At 38.5% G+C, this 21,270-nt stretch overlaps 1 protein-coding gene across 1 annotated transcript; it reads left to right on the forward strand.

Annotated features, from left to right (window-relative positions):
- Positions 1 to 228: 228 nt before the first annotated feature.
- LOC109911182 (basic helix-loop-helix family, member e23) lies at positions 229 to 978 on the forward strand. Its single transcript, XM_020510446.2, has one exon. It carries the CDS (start codon positions 229 to 231, stop codon positions 976 to 978), a length of 750 nt encoding a protein of 249 aa, XP_020366035.1.
- The last annotated feature ends 20,292 nt before the right edge of the window (positions 979 to 21,270 follow it).

The following is a 21,270-nucleotide window of genomic DNA, read 5'->3' on the forward strand; positions in this document are numbered from 1 at the left end:
TCCCAACAGGCGACTCTCTGCAATAACCTGAAAGTGGGATAGAAAGTGAGTCATATCCCTCCTAGTGCTCGGACGCGCACTGGAGAAGAGGTCCGAGGAGCTGTCTCTCTCACACACACACAGCTTCTGTGCACTTTTTTTTCTCATTCAAAACGTCGCCAATTTAATATTGAAGAAAGGCGAAGAGGGGTAATCCTTTTTGATTCAAGTGACTGATTCTAAAAAAAAATGAACGTTGCGGAAGGAGATCTGTTTCACAGCGCTGCAAACATCTCTGTCAAAGGGAGGGACGAGTTAAATTCCATTGTCAATGACACATATATTGATCTGCCCCAGCGCTACAGCCAATCTACATTTAGCTACAGTGGCACTAGCCGAGGTGCTGAAAACCGGGAGAGCTGGTCTGGACAAAGCTGTACTCCATACTCCATCAGTCAGGATCCAAAAACAACAGAAAGCAGCGAAGACCAGACAGGAGACGAAGAAGATAGCGACGGCCGGTCTGCCGGGAGCACAAGGAATCCAAGCAGTGACAACGAGGGCAAACTAAAAAGTTCAATTGGCAAGAAAGACAAAGAGCCTCGGTCGCTGAGACTAAGCATCAATGCGAGGGAGAGGAGAAGGATGCACGACTTAAACGATGCACTGGATGGTCTTAGATCTGTGATTCCTTATGCCCATAGCCCATCAGTCAGAAAACTGTCCAAAATCGCCACTTTGCTTCTGGCGAAAAACTATATCTTAATGCAGGCTCAGGCTTTGGATGAAATGAGGCGGCTGGTAGCTTATTTGAACCAGGGCCAGGCGCTGACAGGACCCATTCCCTCTGCAGCTGCATTGACCAACACCCTGAGCTCCTTCGGACAGTCTGCTGTTTACCCATTTACAGGCACTTCCATTGCTGCTTGTCCGGATAAGTGCGCTGTCTATACAGGAACACCCTCCAGTCTTTGCAAACATTGTAACGATAAGCCTTAACCAACATATCAATCCATTCATCCATCTGTCCATCCATTCTGTTGTGAATTTAGAAATTTTATTTTGCTCCTTTTTGTCTCTGTACAAACAAGCTAGTTTGTTGCTCATTTACTTTTGTCTCCAAGTAGTATTCGTTTCCACGCCACTTGCCAATTTTCGCTAACCTACCTATTATGGCCCTAACTTCTTCGTCGAAGAGATCAATTGATATGCATAGATAGATGGATAAATGGCTCATAAGAGACTTAAGTTCTGGAGTTTTTTTTTTCAGTTACTTCTTTTTTCTTATGTATGACGGCACTCGTTTGGGGCGTTCAACGATTGTTAACTATGCAACATCTCTGTACCAAGATCTGAAGGTTCAAGACTCTGGTTCCCCATTAAATCTGACCCCACATTATTACGACAAATCCATTCGAGAATACAAGGCATTTATATTTGTGTTCCAAGTAAATTCAGAAAGCTCTTTTATCGAATTAACATGTTACGCACATTTGATATCGATGGAATCCATTCACGGTCCCGTTAAGTGATGATTGTGCGAAGTCAGGTTTTTAGGGAGAATGTACATTAAATTTAATTAATTGCCCCGATCCAAGCACTAAACAGCAGATGTGTAGGTGAGACAGTGTTTGAGCTGCCGTTCTTCACTAATGCATTGAAAAGTTTAAGAAAATAGATTTCCAAAGTCACGTGAACTTGTTCTACCTAATTATCAATTGCTTCTTTCGTGTATACGTATTTAACCGAATAAAGTTAATAGCGAACATTAATGTTGTGGGTTACCTTACTTTCCGGCCTGACCTGCTTAAGATGAATAATCTCCTTCAATCAGTCATAATTCTTGTGACTTATTGTAACGACTTTCTCCACTCTACCCTTATTTTATTAAACACAGTCAATTCAATGGTAGGTATCAAATGTGTTCCTGTATAAAATACAAACCGCTGAGTAGGTTTGCTCGAAAAATGTAAATCAAAGTTTCAAATAATGATTGACCTGAATTTTAATATGTAGTTCATATTAAATCATTGGAAATTTTAAGTATGCGATTTATACGCTGTTTAAATTGATGTGTTTATAATAAATATTTCACGAAATAGTTAAGCATAATTGAGCAGAATGTTTTGAGAATGTGTTGCATAATTCACCATAATTATAAAAGTAATTACTGATAATTTGTTGCATAAACTTGCATGCAAATTGAAATGATTTTCCTGCACTCGTGTTTTACAAGTATTTGCCTTTCCTGCTGTACTTTGACTTGTTTTTTTAGTAGTCAGACTAAGAGTTTCGGCAACGGATTGGAGGTATTTATAATTGAATAACATTAACGATGCTGACTTATTCAAAAGGGAAAGTGTAATGAGGCAAATCTGTTCGAATAAGAACTATATCATTATATAAAACATAGTTAACGTCCTTCATATGGCCTTTATTAAGATGTTTCTATTTATTTATAAACTGAAATTGAGCCCAAACGAAAAAAAACTCTATCACGTTAATGCTTCGGCCTTGACTTCTGTATTTTGATAATACTTGTTATGAATATGAATTCTGTATTTCACTGTATATATTTCAGATTTGGCTAAAACTAAGGCAAATTGCAGTCACTTTGTGCGAAATGTTTATGTGATGGTTAAGACAATAGAAAACTAACATGTTAATTTTATGATGAAAATTATGATTTGTCAGAAGTAAAGACCTTCCTAAAGTACACTCGGGCCATCCTTCAGTATATTCCACAGGCGTGACGGCACTTAGTGTTCCTCCATATTGGAGGCTATATTTCTGTTATCTGTGTTGTAGCCTGTAGAGATTCAAGTGTTAAATTTAGAAATCGGAGTGCATTCTGTAAATAAAATGACCCTTTTATACCAAAAGTCCGAAACCACAAAAATGAGCTAGACACCAGATTTTTATTTTTTGCCAGGGTCTGGACTAATATGTAGCCTACTATATATTGGTTCTAAGAAGCAAATTTTGTCAGTTTCATACTTTTTTAAGAAAAAATACAAATTGTCCCAAAATATTTTAGATATTTATGTTGGATGCTGGATAGTGCTAGGGTATTCCACTTGTGTTGCTGCATTCCAGAACTCATGTCTACTTTATCTTTGAATTCTCTCTAATCAAGTTCCAGCTTTCAATCATCGTGATGTTATTCAAATTAGCAATGAAAAGTCTTTAATAATATTGCTGTAATATAGCAATCCAGCATCTTCCTGCGACTATGTTGTAAAATGTGCCTGATAGTTCATACTGGCACTCTGTTTAATTTTAAAGTATTGGTGTTTGGGAGGAAAGTCTGACCAGCAGCATTGCTATTTCATTATGTTGAGCTATTTGAATTAAAATAATACTCCAAAGATTGGAAAATGTTGCTTTTGCATGTATGCTGCATTCTGAAACTCTAGCATGTTTCTGTGATAGTCTTACATTAAATGAATGCATACGAGCTTCAATACACCAGCTGAAGTGTCCACATTTTTGCTTGGAAATATGACTTGCAAGGATATTAGAAAACCAGTAGGGAAATGGAATGTATGGTTTTCTCAGGGGAGAAAAAAAAAAGAGAACTTTGGTTCAAAGGTGACCTGAAGCAGTTTTGTGCAGAACATTGTGTGAGTGAAAAGTACAATTTGTTTTGAAAATGAAAAAGGATAAAATGCCACTTAACATAAATGCCACATTTGATAATTTAAAATGTGATGACAATAAGATCTAAAGACAACATTATTGCAAATGTGGGTAATGAAAAATAACTGCAATGGAATTATTTGATTCATATCAAATAACTTAAAAACATTAATTTCCAAAATTAACTAATCTATTGGAGCCATTACTCAGCCATGAAATGATTTAGTCACCAAAAGCAGTCAATGTTGTGTGTCTAAAAATCAATGATATAAATAAATACTAATACCAATGCTGAACTCCCAGAAACAGATGTAATTTCAACTTGAGAATCCTTGTAATAAAAGGCAAACTAATTTAGGGCAATAAATAACTGTGGGGGTGACTTTTACACCATTCACCCAACAGAAATGCTGCAATAGTGGAACTAATATAATGCTGATGGACATTAACATCATTCCCATTCCATTCCTAATTTGCTTTGTGCTTTGAACTTTGTAGTTGGAGCATCTACCTGAACCAGAGAAGACCCCCAATCATCAATGAGAATCAAGTTCTAAACTCTACACGTATAGGTCCTTCATATAAATCTGACTGCATATTTAATGGAGTATGTACCACAAATGTTCTATTCAGTAAAACCTACTGTACAGTGGTCAGTCAGAAAAGGTAAATATTGATTTTTTTTGTGGAGCCAGGAGCAAAAATGCCGAATAAGACTTGTTCCCAACCCCTATCATGATTAGCTAGAGTTTATATTAACTTGGTGCTGTGCATTGTAAACCACTTTGCATCAACATATGAAAATGGCAAAATAAGTCTACTTAAAATCATTAACACATTTAGCAAGCGTTAACCAATCTAAGTAGCTTTCTGATAAAAATGAAACCTACTGTTGAATTTGCTGTAAGAAACCTGGCTTGAATTTTTTTTACAGTTATACCTAATTTGATTAGGTGATTAATCTAGGTAATTAGGAGAGATGTGATTACCAAGGTTATCTTAACAATCAGTGATAGCATCAAGTTCTCGCTAGTCTGATAGAGATGTACAAAGATTGCTCTGTAATGGCCCATGAAGAAGCTCGGCCCAGCTTTGGAAGATAACTCACCAATATACTCGTCAAATGTGTGTTGAATTTGAGAGGAGCGGGGAGGGAGGTGTTGATTTGCTATGTGACTCTATGCTCACTGGAAGCTAAACTGATGCTACCTAATCTTAACTTACACAGATCTCTGTTATTTGGTTGGAAGGTTGCAAACAGGTAGGCTGTGCTAATAAGACATACCTGTTTGAAAGTCTAGGTTTAATTTGGATCTTGCTGCTGATAGCCACGATTTGGACTGACTGAAGTGTAAAGTCAGAGAACCCTAGTAAGAATTTGATGGCTCAGCACTTCCTTTTTCCTGCTGACTCCAAGACAGAGGTGAAGTAGTATAGCACTTAATACTGTGCGGTTCAATCCTCAGATCACTTTGGGAGGGAATGCAGAAATGAATCAGTGGAATGTCACAGAAAGTCTGATGTATTTCAAAAGCCCCCTTGAAATCCTCAGTAGCATTTGAACAATAAGAGTTGATATAACTGTAACCAATGTTCAAAATCGTCTGCAACAACAAGTTTACTCCCATCAGTTGTTTGCAGCTACAGGAAGATATTAATTGAAATTCAGGACATCAAAATCCAATGCTGCCTTTTTTAATGAGTGCTAGCAGGCAGTTTAAGTGGAAGCAATCTGTTTAATGATTCTTCAGATGTCCATACCTAGCACAAGCTTCAATTTCTTAGTCAAGATGAAATCTTGTGCTAAATGGACCTTCCCAGCTTATGCTCAATCTTGGCCACCTTGGAGACTGTTTACCATCTCTGAGGTTGATGGGAAACATAGTTAAAGACAGGGACAACTAATCTCACCAGGGCTATATGGGCTATATCAGAAGTTTCTGGTGTTAAAAATGACATTGTGCTGACTCTGCACACACACACACCAGTAATTATTGTGTTGCAAAGTTGAGTAGAGTGCCTGTGGATTGAGAGGCAGGACGTTAGAATTTGGTGTTTGTAAAATGTTAAGGGGAAAAAGAAATTAGTATATGGTCCCTTTCAAAGATGATGTGCTTTTTCTATGCTTAGAGATTCAAAAAGGAGCAGCTTATTAGTTTGCAGGTGCACAGAGAGCACTCAAATTAAAACATTTGTATCAAATGGCCATAGATTTAGCAAGCCAAGCAGCAGTTTTGTTATCAAGACAACAAGTTTTAGAATTTAGACGATCAATTTGAACCAGGCACTCAGATATCAAAAACCAATTAAATTTAAATCTGATGTTTATGACAACATAGGACGAATCCTAGTGTAAAAAATTGATATGCCATCAAGGATATAAAAAAAAGAGGGCAGCTGGACAAAGCCAGGAGACCAAACTGCCATCTGCCAGAGTTAACAGCTCTCAGCTCTCAAGAGAGAATCGCTGGCTCTCACAGTCTTCTCTAAGTTTTAGAGAAAGCACCAGCCAAATCAAAGATACCAACAGCACAACTAGTTAATATTGACAGAGAAGAATTGACAGGGAAGGAGTTCCTGACAGAATATTTAATGGAGAAAGCAAAGAACATTCCAGAAGACACGTAAACTGGCTGTAATTTCAAGAGACTAAATTCTATGCTTTTTGTTTATTTTATATAGGTGATAATTTTCTTTATTGGAACAGCATATCATGAGAATCTTGTTTTATTTTGGAATAGTCAGTAGTAAGAAGGGGTTTATTCAGTTTGTTGATAGTTTACTTTATTTGTTCACTGTTACATTCAGATAAATAAATTGTTACTCACTGATTGTATAGTGACTGTCAGGGATTTCATTCAGAAGTTTCTGAAAGGCAGGTTACACTACTTTTCCCACTCCTTTTTAACAGATTATAGGGCGAGGCATTCCACCTTGGATGCTTTGGTTTTAATTCTCAGAGGGGTGTCAACCTCCACTTTATAACATAAAAACCAAAAGAACTGCGGATGCTGTAAATCAGGAACAAAAACAAAGTTGCTGGAAAAGCTCAGCAGGTCTGGCAGCATCTGGGAAGGAGAAAACAGAGTTAACATTTCGGGTCCGGTGACCCTTCCTCAGAACTGATAGTGGCTGGGAAAACATCAGTTTACATGCAGAAAATAGGGAGGTGGGTGGAGTAGGGAGTAAATGATAGGATAGAGCCCGAAGAGAGAGAAAGACAGTTGGACAGACAAAGGAGTTGCTAACGATCAGGCTGGGAGGGTGAATAGTTGTTAATGGGGACTGTTAGTGACTAACAATAGGGGGTGTGTAGTGGCAGGCTATGTGGTATCAAAGCCTGGTGTGTGGGGTAGCGGGCTGGGACATGGGAGAGTTTAGGCCCTAAAATTATTGAACTCAATATTGAGTCTGGAGGGCTGTAGGGTCCCCAAGCAGAAAATGAGGTGTTGTTCCTCCAGCTTGCGTTGGGCTTCGCTGGAACACTGTAGCAAGCCAGAGACAGAGATGTTGGCCAGGGAGCAGGGCGGTGCATTGAAGTGGCAGGCAACAGGTAGTTCAGGGTCTTTTTTGCGAGTAGAACGTAGATGTTATGCAAAGCGGTCACCAAGTCTACGCTTCATTTCCCCGATGTAGAGGAGACCACATTGCGAGCAGCGAATGCAGTAGAGTAGATTCAGATGAGGCCAACTTCGACAAGAGAGCCTTCGAAATGTCCACCTTCTTCCTCAACCGAGGTTTCCCCAGCTCCGTTGTCGACAGGGCCCTCAACCAGGTCCGGCCCATCTCCCGCACTTCCGCCCTCACCCCTTCTCTTCCCTCCTGCAACAGCGATAGGGTTCCCTTTATCCTTACCTACCATCTCACCAGCATCCACATCCAGAAGATCATCAGGTGCCATTTCCGCCACTTCCAGCAAGATGCCACCATCAGACACATATTCCCCTCCCCTCCCTTGTCCGCCTTCCGCAGGGACTGTTCCCTCCGGGACACTGGTCCCCACTTCCTTCACCCCCAACACCACCCCACAGCCCTACGGTACCTTCCCCTGTAACCAGCAAAGGTGCAACACCTGCCCATTTACCTCCTCCCTCCCCAATATCCAAGTGCCCAAACATACCTTCCAGGTGAAGCAACACTTCACCTGCACTTCCCAGAGTCTAGTCTACTGCATTCATTGCTCACAATGTGGTCTCCTCTACATTGGGGAAACGAAGAGTAGACTTGGGGACCACTTTGCAGAACATCTACGTTCTGCTCGCAAAAAAGACCCTGAACTACCTGTTGCCTGCCACTTCAATGCACCGCCCTGCTCCCTGGCCAACATCTCTGTCTCTGGTTTGCTACAGTGTTCCAGTGAAGTCCAACACAAGCTGGAGGAACAACACCTCATTTTCCACTTGGGGACCCTACAGCCCTCCAGACTCAATATTGAGTTCAATAATTTTAGGGCCTACACTCTCCCATGTCCCAGCCCCCCACCCCCCACACCAGGCCTTGTTACCACATAGCTTGCCATTACACACCCGCTGTTGTTAGTCACTAACAGTCCCCATTAACAACTATTCACCCTCCCAGCCTGATCGTTAGCAACTCCTTTGTCTGTCCAACTGTCTTTCTCTCTCTTCGGGCTCTATCCTATCGTTTGCTCCTTACCCCACCCACCTCCCTATTTTCTGCATATAAACTGACGTTTTCCCAGCCACTATCAGTTCTGAGGAAGGGTCACCAGACCCGAAACGCTAACTCTGTTTTCTCTTCCACAGATGCTGCCAGACCTGCTGAGCTTTTGTAGTGACTTTGTTTTTGTTCCGCTTTATAACAGTTGTTTCACATATGGATAAATGATAAGAGAAGTGAAAGAATGATTTGAAGGTGGAATTAGAGAAAGCAAATGGAATTTGGATTAACCTTGAATATTTCACTATCAACGCCAACTATTTTTTAACAATATTTTTGTGGATTTGATAAAGAGGATCAAGAGAATCATGACTTAATTTAGCTGAAGTTCTTAGGAAATTCCAGCTGTTATTTTTACTCAAAGTTGTTAAATTGCATTTTAAAGAATTGCAGTGATTCTGATATCTAAGTTAACTCTTTGACTGTAACAAATTTAATTCACAGAATCATAGAATCCCTACAGTGCAGAAACAGGCCATTCAGCCCATTGAGTCCACCCTGATCCTCTGAAGATCCAGACGCAGACCCACACCACTACCCTATCCCCATAACCCTGCATTTTCCGCAGCTAACCTACACATCCCTGGACACTATGGGGCAATTTAGCATGGCCAATGCACCTAATCTGCACATCTTTGGACATGAAACACAATTGCACGCTGTTTGTTCCACCATTGTTTTACATCTTGATTAATCCTTCCAACCAGACCAAATCCTATCACTTCATTTTAAAAACTTTAATCAATTCTTTTCTAATCCTGCATTTCGGCAAGGTAAATTGTCCTAATTATTGAGACCTAACCTGGTGACTAAGAGACTTAAGACTTGTGGCTGTCCTCTGTACTTTCACCCGAGCCTAAGTCCTTCAACACATGCAGGAACAGCACACTTCCATACATTAATCCTCCACAGTATAATCTAAAGCTTAAGCGTATTACAGATGCTACAAGGCACCACAGAGGTACTCAGACAGTAATCGGGTTGAAAGACAAATAATTATTCAAACTGACTGATTTTTTTTGGTTAAAAAGGTTAAAAATGGTTTTAAAAACAAATTGATAACTTGAGGACTGAATCTTTATCTACATATGCACTCTGCCATTAGTGGCACACTTAACAAAACACAAATGTAACATTTCTTATCGTATTATGAAGAACTTAGATAATGCTAAAGTAAATTTCGAGAATAAAAAAATACCGAAACTGTTTAAAATTTAGAATTGTTAATATTTGATAAATTGGCCACTTACATAGGGAATAATAATGGATGGATATTTTACAAGTGGGTAAAAACTCTCATGACCAGATAGAATCAAATATCAGGTGAATCTATTCATGAAAATATGTTTTATTTCTTCAGTTTCTGCTATAGCTAGGAGTCATGTAGGTGAGGGCTTAAATGAAGAAAAGAAACATTCAGCCTTCTAAAGTGTGAAGTCTATGAGATTTTAACTACTGGGCCTTATTGAAAAGCCCCTGTCGGACTCCAATCCACACCTGCTGAGAAGCAGCTGAAAGTTGCAGGATTTGAGGTGGCAGGAACTGCCATCAAGGACTAAAGCTACCATCCCAAGCAATCACGTTTTGACAGCAGTTTTAGGAGGGCATCACAGTGTGGGCGTGGGAGTGAGTGAGGGAAGCACAAGAAAGTGACCCTATTGAATTCCAGCTGGTGTCCTTTTTACATGTTTAAAAGGGCAAGCTAAAATCACAACAAGAAGGAAGTAAGCTAAGTGTGGGTGAGTCACACAGCCCATTCTAATTGCGTGTCCACCTAATTTGCAATCAGTGGGTGGGGTAAAAATCAGCCCTTGTTCATTTATAAAATAAACCAAAAGATAACTTTGAATAACTTTAGTGAGTTGATGTGGAAGGGTAAGTTCTGAATGCTTCCACTGATCACTTTATCAAAGGCGGTTAAATTCCAGAGAAATTTATGTCATGTTGCCTGTCCCTGTAATTAAACAAAATGAAGCAATGTGCTTGAGCAGTTAAGGCCACTTGTGTTGAATCTAGATATCATGTTATTTTATCAAACTAAAACATGTTGGTTATATAAAACTGTTTAATCAAGACCAGAAGAAAAAAGTTCTGCCTGCTGGATTTAAGCAAATTAATAATGCTGCATTGTAAAGAAAACTAACCACAAACATAAGAAAGGTAGACAAACATTTATATATTAGTATGCACCTTAGGTGATTTCAACGCAGTTTACAGAATGAAGTACTTTTGAAGTGCAGTCCCTGTTGTAGGAAACACAGTAGCCAATTTATACACAGCAAACTCCCACAATTAGCAAAATGGCAATTGCTGGATGATTTTTTTTTGTGGCAATGATTGAGGGATAAGCATGGTCTCGAACACTGGACATAATTTTCCTGCTCTTCTTTCAAAGAATGCCATGCAATACTTTAGGTAAACGTGAGAGGGGAGGCAAGGCTTCAGTTTAACATTTTATCCAAACAATATCACTTCTGGTAGTGCATAATTCTGAGTACTTGAACAGTCAGCCTTGATTCTTTCACATTATCCCTATCCTACCATGTCACCCAGGGGCACTAACCACATTTATAAGCTTTAGAAAGAGAGTCCAACAGGCAAAGTGATCCAAAGTAGCTCACCAAGAAACTAGCATATGATGTTGGAATTGGCTAAGATAATGTTGTAGAAGTGCATCACTTCAAAATAAAGTAGGAAACTCACTAATTTTAGTGTTTCCATGTTTCTTTGGCTCTTAGACAAATGTTAATTGTTACTATTTGTCATACACATTTAAGTTAAATATATAAATATAATACAGCAGAGACTGAACATTTGTATCACTTCCGGGACAGCTGGAAGAAATGAATGTATCAAAATCATTGATGTAAATCATACAGGATACAAAAATGGTTAATTAAAACATTAAGTAGATCAGAAAAAGGATGTTTTCATCAACTGACACCAACATAAAATTCAGTGATTCTCAATATAAATCAAATAAAATGTGAAATTGTCACTTCCTGTATCATAAAGATTGAAAATAAGATTAGTGAAATTGAGCTCCAGAAAACCATCCCCAACTGTGTGGTGAATAGTCCACTGAATGGAATGGACTTCTTAAACATCAGGAATGACAACCAGCAAATCAAGGTCAATAGAGAAAATCTACATATATTTGAGTTCTCAGAAAAGCTGGAGTAAAGAATACCTTTGAGTTACTTTCATTATGTGGCCCTTTATTCTGTCTTTTATGTCTTTCTTTTTCAGTTCCAATTCTTTCAATTGATGCCCATTCATTTTAGATTTTTCTGTATTTGACATTTTGCAGTTCCTATTATAGTGGGATGCACTTCAGAAATTTTAAGAGTGCAGTTTTAATTTGTAATGTAATTTCTCTGTGACTTATTATTACACACCAGAAATAAAACATAATGAGAATCCAATATAGCACAGCAACCATGTTAAGAAAAACAGGCACCAATAGACTTGCTAAATGGTGGTTATTGTGAAACTTACCAACTGCGAACATGTTTAAAAAGCCCTGGGAATTTTGATATGTGTGAAAAATTTAGATTATCAGATGGGATAGATCTGATTGCTACTTCAATCAAATCAAGTTGCATTTAAGTGCACATCTTTCTGACTGATTAAAACTATAGGAAAGCGTTAGCTACAAACTGAAGTTCAAAAATACATTTGTTATATCTCTATGCTCATTGAAAAACATTCAAAATGTCTAGGAGGATTCCATCTTTATTTCCAATGATTAATTATAGATGGAATGCTATGACAAAGCTGAACTGCAAAAGTTTTGCAAATCTAAGATAGTGTTCTTATTTTTTGACAAGTTATTCATCATGATAATTTATCTGAGATAAAATATTTCAGCCGAACATTCACTGCAACAAAATTTTGACCTTGATAAGTAATACGATTGTTTCTTCCAGTGTAAAGCCAAAGTTTGCTGGGAAACTCATTATCAGACATTACAGCAACAATGATGGGAATTCCAAAGAAATTTGTACAGGATTAACATTCAAGAATAAGGCAGCTATCTACACAGATCAATTTCATTTGAAGACAGTCATACTATTGCTCAACGGAGAATAGTAATTATCAGTAAAATATCCTTACGCAAAGAGTTAATTCATCACTGATAGAATAAAATAAGTTATAGCTTTTAAGAGTATATCATTCTTTTTCAATCTTAAATTGAATATTGCAGTTGTATAAATAATAGAATTATAATTAGCTCTGTTCACATAACTGTGAAAAACCCATTCAGTTTATGTTGAATTGCATCTGGAGAAATTGTGGTCATGCTCATCAACCAGCAAATTTTACATGACACACAATGCCATATGATTTACTTCACAAGATAGCCAATATTGAAGTAAAGTTTCACGGTGACCTTAACTCTGACCTGATAAGTTGTGCTTTTTCATTACTGAGTCAGCCCGTATTTGTGTAAATGGCAGCAGAAATGTTAGTGGAATGAATTTACTGGCCTGGATTTTTAAGGAATGGGACTGACTCCAAAATGGCGAAAGGACTCAGATTCCAGGTGCCCTCAATTTTCCCTGCTGCTGGATAAGGCTGTACACATGAACCTAAAACGTACATTCCAGATCTGGCTGATTCCATTGCAGGGGTAGGCATCCCCTTGTGTATAATGCCCTGTCCCCCAGTGATATTTGTGGAGTTAGGCCATGTTCTTTATGGCTCGTGGCTTGCAGCCCCTCAGAGGAGTCATGAATCATTGTCTGAATTGTGAAACCTTTAGGAAAGCAAGTTTAAAATGTCTTGCCCAGGCCCCTGAAGTTCCTTCCATGCCAACACAAGAATCCCAACCATTCCCCATGGTCCTCAAACTTTCCATGCCAAATCATAGCCATTTCATCTCCCTCCATGAATATTCACACAGTATGCACTGTACGCATAATCATTGAGTCACACAATAACAATAACAAGTATAGAATTGTTGATAGAGGATAAAAAAATCCATCCACAAGACTTAGTTTGAAAGAAACCTGCTGCTTTATAGCCCTAAAAAGTGTTAATTGGACAGACCATTAAAGTATCAAAACTGGAGTTTTAACACTTCACATCTCTTATTCTTGTCCAAATAAAAATTGAGGCATTGAAAAGAGATCACAGAAAGAACAACTTACTATACCAACTTAAATGTGTCAATCAAGTAAAGGCAACAACTCACCTAAGACATCAAACAAAAACCCCTGTTGAGATAATGCTTTAATTGGTCTGAGCTCTCAGGCTCAGGCATACATAATGTGCCTATGTGAGAAACCTGAGTCTTACTACCTTTGACAATCATCACTGGTAACCGAGAACATTTTTGATAATAGATTACGTCTATAGACATAATTTCTATAAATGCTTATGATTGAAAGCATGATTGACACATTTCTTTGTTAATATATATATATATGTATATATGTATAAAGAAAGAATGGCAGTAGTTTTCTTATTTCAGCTGACCTCTAAGTGACTTAAAAATCTGCCTGGAAACATTACTCTCAATTAATTTGAGGAAAACACAAACTTGTGACACTTTATATGGAATCCTTTTCACATGCTTATGAACAAGAGCAGTTTAAATCAAAGAAGCTTATATCAACATTTCTTATAAAAATATCTTCACCAGTATGGTTCTATCAAAACATACATCTTCTATTTGAGCTTCTTATTCTTGGTCACCAATTTGGTCTTTTTGAATTTCATGGTCCGGAAAACCTTCACGGGATTGGAAATTGTTCTCTCGAAATTTCTAAATTGTGGATATTTCTCTACTAAAACAAATTTGTAACAAAAGCCCCCTACACCTCTCTGCCTCCCATTCACTTTCCTCCTGTAAGACACTCTTTAAAGCATACCACTTTAATCATGTACTTGGTTTCCTGGCTTAACACATCCATGTGAAGCTCAGTATCATATTATGATTTATAAACTCCCTGTGAAGTTTCTTGAGACATTCTATTACTTTAAATGCAATATACAAATCTAATTTATTGTTTTTGACCAATCCCAATAAATTTTTCAAAAAGAAAATTTCAGATTTTCACTATCCCTTGGGTGAAGAATTGTTTTCTGACATCACCCCTGAATGTCCTAGCTATAATTTTATAATTATTATCCTTTTTTTCTAGACATTCTCACCAGAGGAGATAAATTCTCTCTATCAACCCTATCAAATCCTTTAATCATCTTAAACACTTTAATGGTATTACTCCTTAATCTTTTATACTAAGGAGAATATAGCCTTGTGCATGCAATATTTCCTCAAAATTTAAATCTTGTAACTGGATGTATTTGTACTGCTCCTCCTCCGAGGTCCATAAACTCTTGTTGTGTACAGTGTTATGATCTGAACAGAATATGCAATCAAACCAGGGTTTTCTGTAATTGGAGTACAACTGCAGTATACCCCTTTTTGTATCTCAGTTCCCTTGAGACGAAGGCTAACATTGCAGCAGCTTTTGCTGATTATATTTTCCAAACTGTCTATTTAATTTTCATACATGAATCCCTAAATCTCCTAGGTCCTGCATTATTCCTTGCTCCCTCTAACATTACATTCTATGGATTCTAATCTCTACACCACAACCCCATTCCTCAATTAAGGAACTGAGAGAACTAGTGATCCCTGTATTGAGAACTTCAACTCTCTGTTTCTCAAGGAAATGGAAAACAGTAATAATCATAAGATCATATAATAACATGCTTTAAAAATTTTCCCAAGCATGAAATAAAAGTTGGAAATAATGCGCAAAGAAAGGGGTCATTCGGCCCATCTTGTCCATGCGGACATGCAGCCAGGTGCCTTTTCTAATCCCATCTTCTTGCCAACAGCTGCCAACCCTGCAGCTTAAGATGCAGATCCAGGTATTTTTTAAAAGAGTTTAGAGCCTCTGCATCCAACAAAAACTCAGGCAGCAAATTCGAGACACCCACCAACCTCTGTGTAAAAACATTCTCCCTCATATCCCCTCTAACCTTTTGTCACTTAGCTTGAATCTGTGCCTGGTTTTTGAACGCCCTCCTGAGGGAAACAGATTCCTCCTGACTATCTCTTCCCTCATAATTTTGTATACATCAACCGTGTCACCCCTCAGCCTTCTCTGAAAACAACTCCAACCTCTCCAATCTTTCCTCATGACTACAGTTCTCCAGCCCTGGCAACATTCTAGTAAACCTACCCCATACTCTCTCCAGTGCAGTCACCTCCTCCCTGTAATGTAGTGACCAGAACTGCACACAGTATTCTAGTGGTCGCTTCACCAGTGTACTATACATGGGGTTAAGATAAAAGCTGAAATAAATTATAATGGTGACATTCAGCAATATTCCACAAATAAATTATTATTCCAGGGATTGATTAGTTTCACAACAGTAGTTGTTACTTAGATAGTGGTTACAATTCAATTATACCTTGTTGAATAGGATTTAACTTTTTAAGAGGTTTCTAACAGCAATATGAAAGTGGAAAAAGAGAACTTCTCACCAGATCAGTTAGCTGTACCGATTGCCTACTCAGAGTTATTAGGGGTGGGGAGAGTTGGAGATGGTCCACTTGTGGCAGTGAATGACAGACCACTGTTTCCCTCAGGAAGGTGTTCAAAAACCAGGGTCACAGATTCAAGCTAAGTGACAAAAGGTTAGAGGGGATATGAGGGAGAATGTTTTTACACAGAGGGTGGTGGGTGTCTCGAATTTGCTGCCTGAGTTTTTGTTGGATGCAGAGGCTCTAAACTCTTTTAAAAAATACCACACCTTAATATCCCCTTGCACCAAATCCTGAAGCTGCAGTCAGATGTTGACAGTTTGCCGTCAAAAAACCCATATGTTCCGGGCCAATATTCATTCATAGCCATCAGTTTCTTGTTTCTACATCTTGGTTGTTATTCACATATGCATGGTAAGAAAAGACCCACTTGCATTCACAGAATACCATTTGCAGACACCCAGTTCAAAATATACAGAGTGTATTACCAGAAATGCCTGTACTCTCGATGCATTTCAATAAGTTGATGTAGTTATAAAATCTTGCACACATTCACCGAACCTCCAAAGTCACATAATCCTGGTTCAACACTGCAGTGACAAACCTATGTGATATGAGACAGACTCTTCGAGCTAGTTCTCACATTATCCTGTTCAAATTTGGGTTCAGATCTGACTTGGGGGAGTATGGGGGGGTGTTGGGGTGGGGGTCATACATTTCAGACAGAGATAAGGAAGGGTTTATTCTTTCAGAGGGTTATGAATCAGTGGAATCCTTTACCATCGAGGGCTGTTGAGGCTGTGTCAGTGTGTATATTGAAGGGTGGGATAGACATTTTTTAATCAGTAAGAGAATCAAGGATCATGTGAAAAAGCCAGAGAAGTGGAGTTGAGGGTTATCATATCAGCCAAGATCTCATTGAATGGCAGAGCAGAATCAATGGGCTGAATGGCCTACTTCTGCTCCTATGTCTTATGGTCTTATGCTCTTATGGTGTGAAGAGTTGCACTGCAACTTTAACTTTCCCTAAAGTTCTATTTACTGCAACAAATGTTGACCAGTAAATTTTTAAAATCTGGCTGGTCAAACCATATAAAGAGGAACAACCCTAAGTGAAACAGTTAGTTTCAGTTTACCTCCCACTTCCCCAGTTATTTTCCGTCTTTCTGGGCTCTTCTTTACTCTGGTGGTTTGAGGACTCTGTACTCACTTATTTCAGTCTCAGAGGTTGCCATGACAGATTGTTTTCCTGCTTAGATTTATTTCCCTTGTGTAAAGGAGCCCAACGATAAGGTTTTTGCAAGTAATTTGCACTAATGAATTCCTTATTAATTTACTACTAACCAAAACACGCATACCAGTCCCCATAAAATTCAATTGCGCAAGATAGAATTATCAGGCATTTGAAAATAGAATATGTCGGTAGATTACTAATTGTCATTAATTATTCCTAGACAAATTAATTGGAGGCATTGATTGTCTCCCTTGTTGCTGAAAAGAAGTATTTAACCTTTTTTTGGCAAGGCATTTAGTTTATAGCTTTATTAAATCTCAGTCTAAGATTTTTTTTCTCTTTTAACTCTACTTTGTTTTGACCCCTGGCTAGATTTGTGTTTGCATTATAACAGATCTTCAAACGTGATTCATTGATGCTCCACCCACAATTCCCTGCTAAACCAACTTCTAACAAATGCATCAGAGAGGCCTTTATGGCCTGACCTCTTCATCATGCAGAGGAAGGAAGAAAACAAACAGGAAGGGGCAGGTTTTACGTTTTAGGTCAGGTCTCAGATATCAGAGACAATCCCATACTTAGTGGGAAATAGACTCACTGCAATGATTTTCCCTGAATTGATCAAATAATAACTAAAATACATATAATCATATAAATTAGGAACAGAAATAGGCCACTCAGCCCTTCAAACCTGTTCTGGTCTACTCAACAAGATCACAGCTGATCTGCTTGTGTTCAAATTCCACATTCCCATCTATTCCCAATGACCTTTGATTCCTTTGTCTAACAAGAACTGATCTCCCTCAAAATATTGATAGAGCCTGCCTCCAGGGCATTCTGAAACAAAAAGTTCATAGTTGCATAACCCTATGAGAGAAAAATCTTCCCCTTATCTCTGTTCAAAAGGGTGACACTTTACATTAAAACAGTGTCCTCAGGCTCTGGACGTAACCATAAGAATAAGCATCTTTTCCACTTCACCTTGTCAAGACCATTCACGATCTTATGAAGTTCAATCAAAACCCCTTGCCCTTCTGGACTATGGTGACACCAATCCCAGCCCGTCCAGTGTTTCCTCATAAGACAAACTACTTATTCCAGGTATCAAGATAATAAACCTTCTCTGAACTGGTTCCAATAGATTTACACGTTTTCTTAAATAAGGAGACCAAAACTGCACATTATACGAGAAATGCACTCATCAATGCCTTACATAATTGAAGCATAAATCCTTATTTTTCTGGTCTCTTAGAACACCTAGATCCTTCTGTACCTCAGAATTCTTCAGTCTTTTTCATTTAAGTAATCCAATGTTTTTTTTATTTTTCTTGCTTACTTGAACAACTTCATATTTTCCAACATTATGCTTGATCTGACAGATTTCTGCCCACTCATTTAACTAATCTATATTGGTTTCTGTTCTTGTCATGTAACCTGAACAACATTCATATCTTTGTGGTAGCTGCAAATTTAGCCACAATGCCTTTAATCCCTTCATCTAAGTCATTAAAATAAATTGTAAAAATTTGAGGGCCTAGCACAGCTCCCGGTTGTATCCCACTTGCCACATTCTGACAATCTGAAAAAAAAACAATTATGTATACTCTGTTTTCAGTCAGCCAGCTGAACTTCTAATCTTGCTAGTGTATTACTCCCCATATCACGTATAATAACCTTTTGTGCGTAACCTTGTCAAATGCCTTCTTGAAATTGAAGTACAGTGTATCAGTAGGCTCTCCCTTATCAAAGCCATATGTTACTCATTCAAAGAATTTCAATAAATTGGTTAAACAAGATTTCCTTTTCTCAAAAACCATGCTCACTCTTTCCAATTACCTTGAGTTTTTCCAAGAACCCAGTTATAACCATCTTAAAGATCAATACTAACAACTTTCCTGTTACAGGTGTCAAGCTAATATTGACTACAGTTTCCTGTTTTCTGTCTCGCTCCTTTGATTGTAGAATCTAACGCATTTTGGAAAATCAATACAAATGTGTCTATTACTTCATTGACCATCTCCTTTGACTCTAGGATAAAGATCATCAGGTCCTGGAAACTTACCAACCCACAGCTCCATCAGTTTACACCGTACCACTTCCTCAGTTATTGGAATTTCACCAAGTCTCCCTCTCTTCCTTCCACCTCCAGATTTACAACTATTACTGGGATGTTTTTGAATCCTCCATAGTGAAGATAGAAGCAAGTATTTGGTTACTTCATCTGCCATTTCTTTATTATCGGCTATTAATTCCCTATTTTTTACCTATAGAGGACCAACACTCAACTTATTTAATGTTAAAGGTTGTATTTACCATCAGGACTGAGGCTGGATTCTTGAAGCTGAACTGTCAATAGGAGGACCTCCAATACTGAAGAAGTTGTAGCCTGCCATTAGATGCGAGAGAGTGGCCCCCTCCATCCTGAAGTGCCCTCTCAGCAACTCCAAATAAAAATAGTTGTACAGAGAGTGAGGAAGCCTCAGCATTTGCTTGAAGGGAGGCCCCTGCAGGAAAGCTGCCTGCAGGCAACTAGCCTCACCCTGCTGCCTCAAGGGGCCTGCAGGCCTGCTTAATTGGCCTTTGATAATTGGTCTTAATTGGTCTTTATATCACCTCAGTTGGATATCTCCCATTTGTGGTAACCCTTCTGCCCAGATTCTGCTTGAACGAAAATGGCTTGTGTGCAGGCTGCACTAGCAAACCAGCATACTGGCATCACAAAACTATAATTCACCTGTCTCCATCCCCATGCACATAACAGGGAAAATATTCAGTCTCAGGATTGTATTTGGCAGCTCTTTGTGTTGAAGGAGAGATCAGGATATGGCGCTGTGAACTTTAGGAACAATCTCACATTTTACCACACTTGGTTGTGTATATTCAAATACCAACTGACCACCTATTCTTGCACTGGGTGTTAAAATCAAGTTGAGAAGCTGACATAAGACCATTTCTGCATTGCAGGTGACGTGCCTGCTCAAAATGCAGTAACCATGCCAAGATTGCCACTTATTACCTATAATGTTTGCTTTAAGCATAGATCTTCTGGCAGAGTTATTTAACTTGTCCCAATAGTAAACAAAATGCAAATGTAGATGAATAAGATCAAAACAACTCACAGCATGTTGACAGTTCACTGCTTCACTTACCACTTCTAATGAATTGTTCCTAATTTTCTTTGAGTGTCAAATCATCTTCCCTTCAAAACATAACAAAATAAAGTTTCATTAGATTGCAAAAGAAGTATTAATCACCTCAAATTGGTCTAGAACTTATTAGGAAACTTCCCACTTTAATGTCCTTGGCATTGAGCTGCCACAACAGCACACAAGTGGAAGCTTTACAAATTATTTGTCACCTCTTGACATTTTTTCACAAAGGTTTTAGGAAATTGTACACATATTTTGCAGGCCCAAGTGTCAAGTCAGATCTACCTGTGACCAGCAGATTCTCCCATAGTGGGTGCAAGGGAAGGTGTAGTCAAGTTGGAGGCAATGGGATCTTCTCTCATTCTGGCTTTTCATTCAGTCTCAAAAGTGTCTGCAGCACTCCCAATGTAGCATCTCCATGCATTAGGACCTATGGCCTGCACTGTTTATGATTGATATGGCACACAGAGAGGGACTTTCTCAGAGAGTCCTTGAAATATTTGCATGGCACAACCCAGTTCCATGGTCAGCTCTCTGTTCAACACAGTCTTGAGTAAATGACAGTCATCCATCTGGGCAACATGACCTGCCCTACACAGTTAGTTTTGCAGGAAAATGACCTTGATGCTGGATGTATTGTCCATTCTCAGGACTTGAGAGTTTGTGATTTGGATCTTCCAACAGATTTTGAGAATGCTGCAGAGGCATTTGCAGGAAACGTTCTAAAAGGTATACATGAGTGTGATACAGGACCCATGATACAACACCACACAGAATAGTGTGGAGGACTACAGCTTTGTGCATTTTAAGTTTGATCTGTGTTCTGAAACCCTGGTAGTTCTACACTTATTTGTAGAGTTTCCTAAATGCATTGTTTACTTTTGAAAGTCTATTGTCCACTTTCTTGTCCATGATGACATCAAACGAGATGCTACTCCCCAACAGGTGAGTTACTTGATGGCTCTTTGGTTTGTTCCCTCAATGACAATGCTTAGTGCTCTATATTCTTTTAAAGATGCAGAATGAGGCAGGCTTTCAGGTTTCTTTAGACAGATTTTTAGTTCAAAGAATTGTGCTGCCTCAAG

The sequence above is a fragment of the Rhincodon typus genome, chromosome 19 (genome assembly GCF_021869965.1).
Source record: "Rhincodon typus isolate 14 chromosome 19, sRhiTyp1.1, whole genome shotgun sequence".
NCBI lineage: Eukaryota > Metazoa > Chordata > Chondrichthyes > Orectolobiformes > Rhincodontidae > Rhincodon > Rhincodon typus.

Bases quoted from the DNA above. Each gene is read 5' to 3' on its own strand.
- LOC109911182 (XM_020510446.2), top strand. From the start codon at position 229: ATGAACGTTGCGGAAGGAGATCTGTTTCACAGCGCTGCAAACATCTCT.